The 15990-nt window shown below is 40.7% G+C and overlaps 1 protein-coding gene across 1 annotated transcript in view; it reads left to right on the forward strand.

Annotated features, from left to right (window-relative positions):
* WDR17 (WD repeat domain 17) overlaps positions 1 to 15990 on the forward strand; it is a 157100-nt gene that overhangs the window by 30212 nt on the left and 110898 nt on the right. The window contains exons 2-6 of the mRNA XM_070757477.1: positions 843 to 971; positions 2713 to 2896; positions 3858 to 4088; positions 9936 to 10187; positions 10678 to 10800. Of these exons, the coding sequence (XP_070613578.1) occupies positions 849 to 971; positions 2713 to 2896; positions 3858 to 4088; positions 9936 to 10187; positions 10678 to 10800 (913 nt within the window). The 5' untranslated portion in view covers positions 843 to 848. The remainder of the gene's footprint in view (positions 1 to 842; positions 972 to 2712; positions 2897 to 3857; positions 4089 to 9935; positions 10188 to 10677; positions 10801 to 15990) is intronic.

A 15990-nucleotide genomic window follows, 5' to 3' on the forward strand; every position in this document is an offset into this window, starting at 1 on the left:
CTCCAAATTTTGCTACCGGAACTGTGTTCCTGACCGTTCCTGTAGGAGCCCATCACTGGATGACACCAAATATTTATCTATCTCTCACAGTTGGAGACCACAATGCCCTATTTCTAAGGTTCTTTCTACTGTACCACACTAAATTAAGGATTTGTTGATTATACATGATCCTATACTTGAAATTTCTGTGAAATTCAAGCTAAAAATGGACTTTATACTTTCATTTAGTGTTAGGTGGCCAAATCTAATAATGGATAAAATGAACTCAATACAGATAGGCAGTATGTAAGAGTTCATATGGGTGATATTCTATTCTTACTTAGCAGCTGCTAAAATTCTCCTATGAAAGGGCTAATTACCTTTGCTTATGATTAGCATTGAGTTCTCCAGTGTTTTAATAAACACAGTGTTCTTGGGTGGATATATAAGAATTAATAGGACATTCACTTTCCATTTAAGGGTAATAAAAAAAACTTTAGTGAGATAATTTTTAAAAATATCATGTGTCAAAGTGAAGATGTACCTTTTGTATGAGCAGCTCTTGATAGAATGCATTTGTACAGGGACTCTCCCTGTTTTATTCAAACTTAGTGTTTAACTTGCTGTTTCTACATTCTCTTGAAGACTTAATAATCATGAACATATATAGAACTTGATATAATAATGTCTTTGAATACAATTTTCTTAGATCTTAAATCTGATTGATAGAAAATGAGTAACTGTATTTGTCTTGGAGTAATTTCCTGAAAATCCTTGTTTAATGCTATCCAAATGTATGTTTTACAGATTTCAGTGGGATTTACTCCAGACTCATTTATTACTTTTCTCTTTTTATTTTTTAGGCCAAAATGGCACAGGTTAAGCAAGTGGGTCTATTAGCAGCTGGCTGTCAACCATGGAATAAAGATGTATGTGCTGCTAGTGGGGATAGATTTGCCTATTGTGCAACTCTAGCTATTTATATATATCAGGTGAGAAATATTTTATATTTTCTTTCTTTGTTTTCTTCCTAGTATATGAATATTTATTATACTGGTTTATAGTTTTATATATTTTTTAAAAATATATTTGTTTTTTTAAATTATAAAATATCCTTGATCATTTTAGACATTTTTTCAATCCATATTATTTCTGTAGAAAATATAATAATAAACAATACCATATTTTAATAAACTCTCCTGAACCAAGTGACTGGTTCCGAAGAATGAATGAGAAGCCTGAAATAGATGTACTAAAGGGAACCCATCACTTTCTATTTCTGTAATCTACGGTATATGGCTCTCAGGACCACACTTTGAATGTCTGAACAGTTATTGATTGATTGGATTTATATACCACCCCTCTCCAAGGAAGGTTCACAGAAAATACAGACAGGAATACAGTGATCCCCCGGTTATTGCATCCCCGACCATTGCGAACAGGGTAATTTGCGATTTTTGAACCCGGAAGTCAAAACACCATCTGCGCATGCGTGCCCTTTTTTTCTATGGGCATGCATGCGTAGATGGCGCCCGGCAGATCAGCTGCTGGGCGGTTTCCCTGGGTCTTCCCCCTCTTGCTGGCGGGAGGGCGAAGCCCCCCCCAGCACCCGCTCGCCCGCCCTTCGCCCTTTGCCCAGGAAGTTCGCCAGGAGTCAGCGGAGAACGGCGCGCCTGTTTTAAAACGATCGGAGCCAGCCGGCTCCGATCGTTTTAAAACAGGCGCGCCGTTCTCCGCTGACTACTAAAGCGGGGAAGTTCGCTCGTTTTAAAACAGGCGCGCCTTTCTCCGCTGACTCCTAAAGCGGGGAAGTTCGCTCGTTTTAAAGCAGGCGCGCCGTTCTCCGCTGACTCCTAAAGCGGGGAAGTTCGCCAGGAGTCAGCGGAGAACGGCGCGCCTGTTTTAAAATGATCGGAGCTTTCCAATGAGTCCCGAAGACAAACGTCAAACTTCCGCGTTTGTCTTCGGGACTCATTGGAAAGCCGTGCGGGTGTTTTAAAACGTCCCCGCCGACATGGGGGGCTCGCTAGCACCCCCCCGAGCCCCCAACCCGGGTTTGGGGGGGTGCTAGCAAGCCCCCCATGTCGGCGGGGACGTTTTAAAACACCCGCGCGGCTTTCCAATGAGTCCCGAAGACAAACGCGGAAGTTTGACGTTTGTCTTCGGGACTCATTGGAAAGCTCCGATCGTTTTAAAGCAGGCGCGCCGTTCTCCGCTGACTCCTAAAGCGGGGAAGTTCGCCAGGAGTCAGCGGAGAACGGCGCGCCTGTTTTAAAACGATCGGAGCTTTCCAATGAGTCCCGAAGACAAACGTCAAACTTCCGCGTTTGTCTTCGGGACTCATTGGAAAGCCACGCGGGTGTTTTAAAATGTCCCCGCCGACATGGGGGGCTTGATAGCACCCCCCCAAACCCGGGTTGGTGGTTCGGGGGGTGCTAGCAAGCCCCCCATGTCGGCGGCGACGTTTTAAAACACCCGCGCCGCCCCCAATCTTCGGCTCCTCGCTAGCGCTGCGGAAGTTAAAAACACCATCTGCACATGCGCAGATGGTGTTTTTACTTCCGCAGCGCTACTTCGCGAAAACCCGCTCGTTGCGGGGGGTCCTGGAACGGAACCCTCGCAACGAGCGGGGGATCACTGTATTTCTCCAGCAAAATAGATAGCATGTTATTTAATTTGAATATAGCAAGATAAATATTTGATTTTAAAGTATTTAATTTTTTTAAATTTTAGTTGGATCATCGATATAATGAATTCAAGTTATGGGCAATTATGTCTGAACACAAGAAGACCATCACAGCTATTTCCTGGTGTCCCCATAATCAGGATTTGTTTGCAAGTGCAAGTGCAGAAAACCTAGTCATAATTTGGAATGTAACTGGAAAAAAAATTGCTGCAAAATTACACAATACAAAAGGTATGATATAAATAAAATGTTAACATTTATTTGCAGCAAAAGCAGTCTTGTGCAATACACCATGGTTTTAATGCAAGGTTACTCTTCTGATTTAAATAAATTCGATTCAGCAAAAGAAAATTTAAAAAGGAATAAGTGAGCTTGACTGTTTTTCCCCCAGTAGGTCACTGAACAGGAGATACAGGCAGTTAGAAGTCAAGCAATTTATGTCTTAGCAAAAGCGAGGCTTGATCAGTCTGCATACGTAAAAAAAAGACATTCTGTAAACAGCCTTGGTATAGTATTATTATTGTATGATAAAAAAAAACCAAGTGTCTTCCTTTTTCCTCCCTATGCTGATAAATTGTCATATTTAGTTTTGCTAGGATAATGGCAAATAAAACAATTATGACTGTTTTCCATTATATAGTACAATATAATGTTTTATTTTATTGTTCTGCTCTAGAAATATTCAACTATAATTAATTCCTGTTTCTGAACTTTTTGATGTATTTTCTTATAATATGATTTGGCAGTAAAATATAGAGATCTTTGCTCTGCCAGTCTCTGCTCAGCATCTGTTTTGCATCCAACTCCTATAGAAGTGTTACTTGAAGTCTAAGTCATGGAAACTTCTTTTTTTTAATCTCTTCAAAATGTATTTTGCTTGGAAAGCTCAAGAATTTGTAGCTCAAGAATTTGTAGCAAAGCATAAATAATTGTGAATTGGTATTTATTTAAAATCATAGACCTAATTTTCTGTGTGTTTTATTTAATAAAGCTGGCATGTTTAGACATTATATTTAAAATATTGTTCTCTATCTTTAATTTTCTAAGAGAAGTTACAAACTCTCTTTAGCAGTGTGAAAAAGAGGGTGTTTGGTTCTGGAAAAGAAGTACATTGAGTTGCACTTTTAGTTAAATTCAGTGGAGATTTAGAAGTATATTTTTCTCATTTATTTGTTATCTTTTTATATTTCAGGTATTCCTGCGTCTCTTAGTTGGTGCTGGAATGTAGTTGATGCTGTTGCATTTGCCTCCCATAGAGGTCCATTGTATATTTGGACATTTTCAGGGCCAGAGACTGGTGTAATGGTACATAATGAAGCTCACAGTTTTATGTCAGATATTTGTCTGTTTAGATGGCATCCAAAGAAAAAAGGAAAAGTAGTGTTTGGTCATACCGATGGAAGTCTTTCTCTGTTTCAGCCAGGTAGGAAACTTTATGACAAGGCAAGAGCCAATGCATTTTCTGATTAAAATGAAGAAAACTGTTATTATGAGAGAATGTATTAAATGGTTTCCATTTTTCAAATTTTATTCCCTTTATTCAAAATCCCAATGCCATGAGTAGAAATAAAAATGTAATTAATTTGATTTTGACGGTGATGTGTTGTACGTATTGGAGAAAATTCTTGAGAGTCCCATGGACTGCAAAGAGATTGAATTAATTGATTCTAAAGCAAATCAACCATGACTGTCCTGAGGAAGAACAGATACTGAAGTTGAAACTCAAATACTTTAGTCGCCAATGAGAAGAAAGGTTTCATTGGAAAAGACCCCGATGTTGGAAAATATTGAAAGTAAAAGGATAAAGGGGTGGCAAAGACTGAGATGATTAGATAATGTCATCAACATAGTGCTCCTGATTTTGGGCAGACTCAGGGAGACAGTGGAGGATTGGCTGATGTCCTATGGTCTGTGGGGTTGTGAAGAATTGGACAATTTAGTGACTGAACAGCAGCAACAACTGACAGTGAAGCAAGAGAGCTAGTTTGATATAGTGATTAAGGCAACAGGTTAGAACACTAATCCTGCCTTAAGCACAACAACAGCTAGAAGCCATAGAAAGAAGGCAATGATAGTTAATATCTGAAAATTCTGCCAAGAAAACTGCAGTGTCCAATCCAGAAAGTTGTTAGCAGCCAACATTGACTTAAAAGCATATATGCATAAACACATAAAAATCCCTTGACAAGGAAATTAAATTCACCTTATATGATCATTTGAGTTATTTGTTTTTCTATTATGCATTAGAATGATTTAAAGGGCCGTGGTGGTGCAGTGGTTAGAATGCAATACTGCAGGCTACTTCTGCTGATCGCTGGCTGCCAAGAGCTTCAGTACTCTGAAATTGAGGAATGCTTACTAAAATCATCTGAGTACAAAATGGATGTTTTTCTATATTTGAGTTCTTACATATAATATTTTATAACATAATTTTGATTTAATATATTTTATTTATTTAAAAACATTTACTTAGCTGCCCATCTTATAACAAACTTTGCTTGCTTTCTAGTCTAAATATACAACAGGAAAACCATATCAAAACTATAGAATATATCAAAACGTTAAAATAAAGATGTGTTATCACATTTTTAAAATTATTATTAAAGTTAATCTGTTTCATCACAAACATATTGGAGGGAATAACTAGATTTGATAGAAAAGTCACATATCCAAATAGTCCTGCATAATTTGGAAACATGTTATGTTAAAAATAGACTTATACCCTGTTACCCCAAAATAAGTCATCCCCCGATAAGCCCAATCAGGCTTTTGAATGCATGGCAATAAGGCCAAGCACTTATTTCAGGGTTCAAAAAAAGAGAGAGAGAGAGAGAGAGAGAGGGAAGGAAGGAAGGAAGGAGAGAGAGAGAAAAAAGAAAGAAGAAAGAAAGAAAGAAAGAAAGAAAGAAAGAAAGAAAGAAAGAAAGAAAGTCTTATTTTCTGGAAAACACAGTAGTAGATAGAAATGTAAATTATTTTGATAATTTTGGTAAGATTTGCAAGCCAATCTTTTAAGCATCTGTTTAAAGATGATAGTCCCTTGAACCAGGAAAGGATTGCACATGAAAGTACCTGCTTCTTCCATTAACATTTGTGTGTATATTTTTTTAATATATTTTTTATTTTGTCCAATACACAATGAGAGTTTTACTGGGTATATATATATATGTACACACATAGTAAAATACAAGATGAAGGTTATAGAGGAGATACTCATAGTAAAATATATCTATGAAAGAATAGAAAATAAGATATAGTAATAGAACATATCAGTGAAAGAATAGAAGAAGAGATATAGGAATAGAAGAAAGGTATAGGAGATATAGGAGAGCAATAGGACAGGGAACGGAAGGCACTCTAGTGCACTTGTGCTCGCCCCTTACTGACCTCTTAGGAATCTGGATAGGTCAACCGTAGATAATCTAAGGGTAAAGTGTTGGGGGTTTGGGGATGACACTATGGAGTCCAGTAATGAGTTCCACGCTTCAACAACTCGATTACTGAAGTCATATTTTTTACAGTCAAGTTTGGAGCGCTTAATATTAAGTTTAAATCTGTTGTGTGCTCTTGTGTTGTTGTGGTTGAAGCTGAAGTAGTCACCGACAGGCAGGACGTTGCAGCATATGAACTTGTGGGCAAAATTTAGATCTTGTTTAAGGCGCCTTAGTTCTAGGCTTTCTAGGCCCAGGATTGAAAGTCTAGTCTCGTAGGGTATTCTATTTTGAGTGGAGGAATGAAGGGCTCTTGTGGTGAAGTATCTTTGGACATTTTCAAGGGTGTTAATGTCTGAGATGCGATATGGGTTCCAAACAGATGAGCTGTATTCGAGGATGGGTCTGGCAAAAGTTTTGTAAGTTCTTGTAAGCAGTGTGAGATTGGTTTACAACTCTTGAAGCCTTCTTGGCTATGTTATTGCAGTGGGCTTTGGCACTTAAATCTTTTGTTATTAGTATACTGAGGTCTTTAACCGAGTGGGGATTATCTATGATAACTTGATTATTCAGTTTGTATTTGAAATTCAGATTCTTCTTCCCAATGTGTAGGACAGAGCATTTGCTAGTTGAGATTTGGAGTTGCCATGTGTTAGACCACTCAGAAACAGAGTTCAGGTCTTTTTGGAGAGTAGTTGTGTTATTGGTGGTGTTGAAGAGTTTTACATCGTCGGCGAAGAGGACATAGATGCTTGTGATGTAATCACAAATGTCATTCATGTAGAGAATGAAGAGCGTTGGTCCCAGTACACTACCTTGGGGAACACCGCTTTTAACTGGGATGGGGTTGGATATGGTGCTTCCTAATTTGACCACTTGTTGTCTGTTTGACAAGAATGCTGTAATCCAGCTTTGGAGGGATCCTGAGATGCCATAGGATTTGCGTTTTAGGAGTATTGGGATAGGAGTCTGCGGAGAGGGGCGGCATACAAATCTAAATAATAAATAAATAAATAAAAGAATACATTGCAAACATATAGTAAAATAAAATGAATAAATAAATAGAAAAAAATCATTCAAAACTAACATGCTACTGCAGAATTGCATGTGTTTATATGAGTCTACTTTAAACTAAGTAAAGGATTAGTTAAAAATGAAGTCAATTTACTTTCTCATTATGAACCCAGCATTAGCAAGTATTATTTTCTCTATACAAAATAAAAAACAAAAAAGTCCTCCAAACCCATTCATTTGAGACTGAGGCATTACTAAATAATTAACAGATGCAAGGATGTTTTTTTTAAATTATTAGTATTTAACATTTTGTTCAACATTTTTACTTTATTTTACATAATTAGATCTCTATACTAATTGCCAACATTGGAGGCATCTAAGAAAAAAAAGGGCAGTAAGTTATTTTTGAAATAAAAGTAGACTTATGTCTACAATTGAGCCCAAAATATCTGTGGCTTAATAAGATGGTTAAGTGAATTTTGCCCCATTTTACAATCTTTTTTACCACAGTTGTTAAGTGAATCACTGCAGTTAAGTTAGTAAATACAGTTGTTAATATTGCCATCTATTCGACCATGGCGACTCTAGGCCGCTTACAAAATAAAAGACAACTTTAAAAAAAAATAAAAACTAACAAAAATCAAATAAATTAATATAGTGTGTAACAAAATCACCTCCCAAACGCCAATGACAGCTGATCACATTTAATGGGCTCCATCCCTCTCTGGGTTCCCCAGGTCCACTGGCGGAAGCAGATCTTCAGCGCCTTCTGGAAGAGTATTAGAGTGGGGACTATTCTCCATAGCGAATAGAGCTAGCATCCAGGAATGGGACTGACCTCGTCCATTCAATCTATAGGACTGAGTCTATCAAAGTAGAGAAGCTCCGCCTCTGTTGCTATGGTTCCCAATTTTTACTCAGTCCTCAGATTGAATGAATATGTAGTTTTTTGCTCCCATTCCTTTTTGCATCTGAGCTGAAATTGATATGACAACTTTCAAAATGAGTTTCCCCAGCTGACTCCCTTACTAAATGGTCGTATCACTGGATTGATAGCGGCACAGAACTTTGGCTCTAGCCGTGGCAGCCATGCCTCACACCTGATCAGTGGCCTTACTTCTAATGGAGGCCTCACTCCTCCCATTGCCCCCAGAGTGTCCGTGGCTCCAAATTACTGGATTCAGACCCCTTACATACTAAGGTGAGCATTATTGTCCAGGAGATTCACGTTCCAGCTTCATGATAGTCAATTCCAATGGCTAGTGTGCATAGCGGCATTGGATGGGCATTGGGGCTATCCATCCATTATTACACACCCACAGCTTGAGACACAGTCGCAGAGGCAACCCAGGCCATATGAGTCTAGCACTCCAAAGACCTTACGCATACGACTATAGGGCAGGCACCATTGGTCACATAGGTCGCAGGAGCTTTCATGCTTGAGTGACCCGCTGCTCTGTTCCTGTTCAGCGCCTGAAGCTTTTTGTTAATTGCTGCTCTCCCACCATGCCAAAATCAGCTGTGCACACTATCTGCACTACAGCTGATGGGGGCAGGAGCCAGACCCGGCCACAATACTGTCCTACAACTGATCATAACACCACGATTGTCAACTAAAGGACTTTCTTCAGTCGTCTCACAAAGAGCTAATCTGGTCGATCTGAGCAACCCAAGCCCGTGATCATAGTCTCGGCATTGGCAAGACACCATTTTAGTTAGGGTGGCCATTTTAGTGAGGAATTCAGCTTCTCCATAAGAGCATCTTGCCTGGAGAAATATCAAAATGTCAGAGAGAATGCTTTCAGGCATGGTAGCCAAGACAAAATTCAATTCAATTCAATTTATTAGATTTGTATGCCGCCCCTCTCCGAAGACTCGGGGCGGCTCACAACAACAAAAACAGTATAACAATGGAACAAATCTAATAATAAAATTACATTAAAAAACCCCAACAATTTAAAAACCATACAACACATACATACCAAACATAAAATATAAGAAAGCCTGGGGGAGATGTCTTAATTCCCCCATGCCTGGCGATATAGGTGGGTCTTGAGTAACTTGTGAAAGACAAGGAGGGTGGGGGCCGTTCTAATCTCCGGGGGGGAGTTGATTCCAAAGGGCCAGGGCCACCACAGAGAAGGCTCTTCCCCTGGGGCCCGCCTAACAACATTGTTTGGTCGACGGGATCCGGAGAAGGCCAACTCTGTGGGACCTTATCGGCCGCTGGGGCAAGAGCCACAACCAATCAGTGTCCCCAGCCCTGCCAGAAGCCATTTCTGGCACTTCCAAGCAGTGCCACCACAGAGCCAAGGAGGTCCATAAAGGGCACTCAGCTAAGCCAAAAAGCTCCAAGAAGATGATCCAATCATGACAAGAGGACCAAGGATAGGTCTACCAATTCCAGGTCATATAGACACTGGTCCAACAAGAACATCAAATTGGTGGTATGACCACCATTACATGACCGACTGGATGATCTGAGACAGGCCCATGGAAGTCATAGTTTCCATGAAATCTCGGGTTACCTCTGACCCTCCTTTAGGGATGAGAGGTTGAAATCCCCCAGAACTATAAACCTGGGGAATTCCACTGCCAGCCCTGTGGTGAGGTCCAGGTGCCCGAGATTTCATGGAAACCAGGAAACAGGTTTATTTTAATCAGAACCTTATTTGGAGGAGAAACCAATTCAAGTGCAATTCAGTAAAAAGTAATATATATATTTATATTTCAAATGTATGCAACTATAGCCATTTGAATACAATGATTCTGCATAGAGAATTTATCTCTATAAATCGATAAATTGCATATTTTTATTTTTTAAGGTTGTAAGCATCATAAACATGTTCTGAGGCCAGAATCACTTGAAGGGACAGATGAGGAAGATCCTATTACTGCTCTGGAATGGGACCCTCTGTCAACAGATTATCTTCTTGTTGCAAATTTGCAAAATGGAATCCGTCTTATTGATTCAGAATCTTTCTCCTGTATCACAACCTTTAATCTTCCAAGTGCAGCAGCATCTGTGCAATGCTTAGCTTGGGTTTCTAGTGCACCTGGAATGTTTATCACTGGAGGTAAAAAAAAAACATTTTTCATTTATATTGTAGTAACATAGTATACTTTTTAGGTCAAGATTAAGGTAATTTGTACCAAATTATCAAATTAATTTCATAATTAGTTATGTAAAGGCAAAGGTAAAACTAATATTTTAGAATAGTAATGATAGTTTTCTGACATCATTATCACTTCCTTCAGAGAGGAAGTTTTGTTCTCATCTTTTTTATCTTATCTTTAATCCGATTCTAGAAAACACAATCTGATGGGTTCAGAATGTTGGGTAAGAAATTGGCAACTAAGTGGACAATATGTACATTGAGAAAGAAGTTGCATTACCTGAATAATATTAAATGACACTGAGAGCAGAATTTTCCTGCCATATTTCAGTCACTATTTCTGAAGTCATGCTTAATGCTAATTAAAAATCAAATTAGATTTTGACCTTTATTTTTAATTATTGTGTTATATATTATTTGATTAAAATTAAGTTAATCATTTTTAATATAGATTCTCAGGTTGGTGTGTTGCGTGTCTGGAATGTATCACGAACAACACCAATAGATAATTTTAAGTTGAAGAAAACAGGTTTCCATGGCCTACATGTGCTTAATTCTCCTCCAAAGAAGAATAGTAAGTATTTTTTTTTTTAATTTGGACATATTCATGTAAAGCTGTGTGCCATATCAATAAACCTAACATTTAGCTCATGTGTAAGTGGTTCTTTATGGCAACAAAATATAGACTAATTAATTTATGATAATTCTTTTGAAACAGCCATTACTTGCCCGTAAAGCAGTTTCTAGAGTCATTTAAAGGCATTATATATGTTTCTCTTGTAATGGATCAAAAATTCCATTAAAAATTAAATTCCTTATTACAGGTCAGACATCCAAGTTGTCAGGATTCCGACAAATGCCCTAATTAAAGCATGAGCCGCGAGCCAAGCTTCAAAAGAAATCCAGTTATTTATTAGGAGCTTTATGTTAGCATGTTCCCGGTGAAGCCAACTCTAACTCTACCCAATTTATGCCCCAGTCATGACTTTGTTGCCCTCCTTCCCCCAGGGTGTGTCCTCAATCACATTTACCAAAGGAGCAATTTCGTGAGTTGTAGAGATCACTCCCCTACGGTCACTATAGGTGACCCTGGGAGACAACCATGAGAGAGATATGTCTGGAATGTGCTTCTGTTTTGGCTGCCTTATTGGTTTTTCATCCCCCCCACCCCCCACCATGCCTGTGGCAACTCGAGAGCAGGCCAGGGCTGCTTTGCAAGTTGACACAAGCTAAATATAATATAATAAAATGTAAAGAACACAGTTACAAAATAGAATTTTAAAACAGAATAAGTCATATTGAGATAAATAATGTTGCACTAATTTACTATATCAATATCAATACTGTATATGAGTTTTACAAATTGCCAAAACAGATTTTGCACTGGTGAAGGTTACCTTCGAATCCTTATCTGCCAGGAAAAAATGGAACATAAAATTCTTAAGTCTATCCTGGAAATGAGGTTAGAAGGGACAGATGAGATACCGTATTTCCTCTAAAATAAGTGCTTGGCCTTATTGTCATGCACTGAAAAGCCCGATTGGGCTTATTATCAGGGAATGTCTTATTTTGAGGAAAACGGGGTAGGTATGTCTAAATAAAAATGTAGTATGACAGAATATTAGTACAGTACTGTATTCCCTTAAGAATTGCAGAGCCTTTCTGCATATGGTATTTTATGAAATGTTTCATTCAGCTGTGCTGTTCATACAATATTAAACTATAATGTTAGAAAGCTATTGAATGTAACACATCAAGAAGCTTTCGGACAGTAGTAACACTTATTGATCTCTGTGTGCAGCATCATACATTCTGCTCCCTCTTGTCTCTGAAAGTTGTACCACAGAAAAGGAAAAAAAGTTGCTGTATTGTATTGTATTGTATTGTATTGTATTGTATTGTATTGTATTGTATTGTATTGTATTCCCACTTGCAATCCAATGACAGCCAAAATGTTAGGAAGCTCTGCAGGTTCCAGAAACAAGACCAAGTAGACAACACAGACAAAACTATCAATAACATATTCAAAGGTATAAAATTCACATGAGAAGAAAACAACAACAGCATACAATCCTACCTGGATATCCTTATTATCAGAGATAGCAATGGCAAACTAGAAACCCAAGGCTGTCATTAAACTATACACATCAAACAAGTGTCACACTACCAAAGTAATAATGCAACATTCCCCAAGAGGAGCTGGGTAAGAACATCATTCAGATGAGCACAAACCCACTGCAGCCACCCTGAACATCAGAAAAAGAGAACAGATCATTTATACATCTACCAACTAAATGGATATTCACACAACTTCAAAAAGTGCCTGATCTCTCAACTCAATATAGCACATTCAATACAAGTTGTGAAAACAGTAACACTGCCATGCATCAAAAATATATCAGAAACCAACAGACTGTTACAACCACATGGCATCAGCTTAGCATATAAACCAACTATACCCCTCAAAAATATCCTAAGTAAACCAAAAGATCTATCATCCCCAGAAGATTCATCTACAACTTACAGCAGGGGTCCCCAAACATTTTACACAGGGGGCCAGTTCAATCTCCCTCAGACTGTTGGAGGGCCAGACTATAAAAAAAAACCCTATAAACAAATCCCTATGCACACTGCACATACCTTATTTAAAGTAAAAAACAAAATGGGAACAAATACAATATTTAAAATAAAGAAGAAGTAATAAGTAATTAAGTAATTAATAATTAAGTAATAAAGTATTACTAAATACTTTATTAACAAGTAAATTTAAACTTAAATCAACAAACTCTCTCCATTTCTCCTTCCTTCCCTCCCTTGATTTTCCCTCCATCATTTTCTCAATTGTTTCTCTCCCTCCCTCTCTATCTCTCCCTCTTTTTCTCTCTCTCTCTTCCTTTTTTATCTTTGTCCCTCTCTCTTTCTCTTTCTTTCTCTCTCTCTCTCTTCTCTCTTTCTCTTACTCACTCTCTTTCTAACTCTTTCTCTTTGTATCTCTCACACTTTCTCTCCCCCTCTCTCTATTTCTCCCTTTCTATCTCTCCCTCCCTCCCTTTCTCTCTCTTTTCTTTCTCTTTCTCTCACTCACTCTCTGTCTCTCCCTCTTTCTTTCTCTCTCTCTACCTTTCTTTCTCTCTCTCTCTACCTTTCTTTCTCTTTCTCTCTCTTGCTTTCTTTCTCTTCTCTCTCTTTTTCTCCCTCTTTGTATCTCTCCCTCTTTCTCTCTATCTCTCCCTCTTTCTTTCTCTCTATCTCTCCCTTTCTATGTCTCCTCTTCCTTTCTCTCTCCCTCTTTCTCTCTCCCTTTCTATCTCTCTCCCTCTCTTTCTCCCCCCTTTATCTCCCTCCCCTCCCTCCCTCCTTCCTTCCTCTCCATTTCTCTTTCCCTTTTCTTTCTTTTGGTCCACTTCTCTCTCTCTCCATTTCTCCGGCGGGCACCACCTCCACGCCCTCCCCTTCGCTCTGCCCCCATGGCAGCTGCTATTGGTGCAGCGGTAGCGGCGGCTCCTCTTGGACCAGACCCCACCAATGGGTGCCACTTTTCGCGCAACTCCAGCCTTCTCTTGCCCCGGCCTGGGTCAGCAGCGAGGTGGCCACGCCGGCCGGGGTAGGAGAAGGCTAGAGTTGTGCAGAAAGCAGCACCCGCTGGTGGGGCCTGGTCCGAGAGGAGCCGCCGCTGTCGTTGCACCAATGGCAACAGCTGTGGGGGCAGAGCGAAGGGGAGGGAACAGAGGTGGTGCCCGCTGGAGAAGTGGAGAGATAGAGAAGTGGAGGTGTGCTCACCTTGTGCCGCGGGGGGGAGGCGGTGGAGGTCAGGGGTTTGCAAGCAGCCACCTCCCCCCCCACACACACTTCGCCATGGTGCACTTAGCTGTGACTTTCAGTGGAGTTTTTGAATCACCAATTTCCTGAATCTCCCGTCCACACACCGTGGAGGAGGAGGTGGGGAGGAGGTGAAGAGGCAAGAGGCGGGGAGGAAAGCGGGCCTGCAATTGGCCCCTTCCTTTCTCACCTTTAGGGAGAGGAACTGCTGCTGCTCTACCATAGAGCAGCAGCAGTTTCTCTCCCTAAAGGTAGCAAAAAAGGGGCCAATTGCAGGCCCGCTTTCCTCCCCGCCTCTTGCCTCTCCATCTCCTCCTCGTTCAGCAGCCGACCGCAGTGAGTGAACAAGAGATTCGGGAGCTTATTATATCGATCGGTAAAATCTCGTGTGCTGCCGGGGGGCGGTTAAAAGACCTCAGCGGGCCGTAGTTTGGGGACCACTGACTTACAGTGTAAGGACTACAATAGCCAGTACTTAGGACAAATAAACAAAAGACAAATAGAATGTGTCCATGAACACCAACTAGCACTCAGAAGAAATTATTAAAACTCCTCAATTTCACAAGACATGGATAGACTTAGGGTTGAGGGAATTATTTATTTAACATAGTGATGTTGTTCAGGGAAAAACTGTTCTTGTGTTTAGTTGTCTTGGTGTGCAGTGCTCTCTAGCGACATTTTGAGGATAGGAGTTGAAACACCATTCTCCCATGCCTCTGGAAGGAGAGTCCAGCACGGGTTTAGCTCAAGTCTTATTGGTAGGACTGAGTTTTAAATTAACATAATTAACATATTAATTAGGTACCGCCCCCCTTGCTGCCCCAAGGAGTCAGTTTTTAAAAACTCAGTCTAGGTTAAGGACTTGAGTTTGTTTCCTCTGAGGATAAGTATAGTATTATGTATGGTATTAAGTAAATAAATGGTTTGAACCTTTTAATGTTTTTTCTTTATTTTAATACAGGTTCCAGATTGATTTGGGGTTTCTGCCCTCCGCGGGCAGCACCCCCACCATTCCTCCTTATGGGGCCTCTTCTCCCCATGGGTACTGCCCTGAGAAGGAGCAACTGGGCTTTGGGTCCCTGACCTCCGTGGCCATACTAAGCCCTTACACCCCAGATGGGGGGGGTCCGCCCCTCCCCATTGACGGGGGCGGCAGGAGATCGAGGCCGGCGCCGCGCTCGCGCCTTTTAAAGCCACCGAACAGCTGATCGCTCCGAAACGGAACAGCGAAGAAGAGCGGCTTTACTTTAACGGCAGCGGGGACCTCCTAGAGCGATTGCAGGGAGACAGGAGAGTCCCCCATGGTTGAGGGTCATGGCGCTCTGCCGCTGACGCGCCGTCCTCGCGCCCGCCATTTTCAAGCACCCCAAAGGCGCGAACACTATCAAACAGGCATTTTAAAAAGGCGCGAACTGGGCTGGGTGCCAGCGTCAGTAAGGCTCCTAATCTGCCCAGAGACTGACGCTGCAGGTCACGTGGTCCCTTGCTAGCCAATGACAGCGGAGTTATTTTGTGCTCGGTAGAGATCAGTGACTTTTTGCTTGAATTTCAATTGTGAGTATGCTGCCCCTTATTTCTTATGGCTGACCAACTCGATTCCAGGGAGGAGCAGGCCCAGGCACCTAAGGCTCCATCAAAAGGGAAGGAGAAGGCTGCAGCCAAACCCAAAATAAAATCTTCCCAGTCAGGCTCCTCACTGCGTGAGGCTGAGAGAAAGATCAAGGCCCTGGAACAACGTTTGGAAGCGGCCTTGTCCCCCCCACACACAAGGGGGACTGACTATAAGCCCTTTTCAACCACTTCCTCCACCTACTCTCTCTCCTAGTATGTCAATGGGGCTCCAAGACACTGCAACAGAGAGAGATTGGTCACCTGACAGGCAGGCAGCACTACTTCCCCCTCTGCCTTTGCCTTCACCTGTCACCAGGCCTGAGAGGCCTTCCTC

Source organism: Erythrolamprus reginae, chromosome 7 (assembly GCF_031021105.1).
Source record: "Erythrolamprus reginae isolate rEryReg1 chromosome 7, rEryReg1.hap1, whole genome shotgun sequence".
Classification (NCBI taxonomy): Eukaryota; Metazoa; Chordata; class Lepidosauria; order Squamata; family Dipsadidae; genus Erythrolamprus; species Erythrolamprus reginae.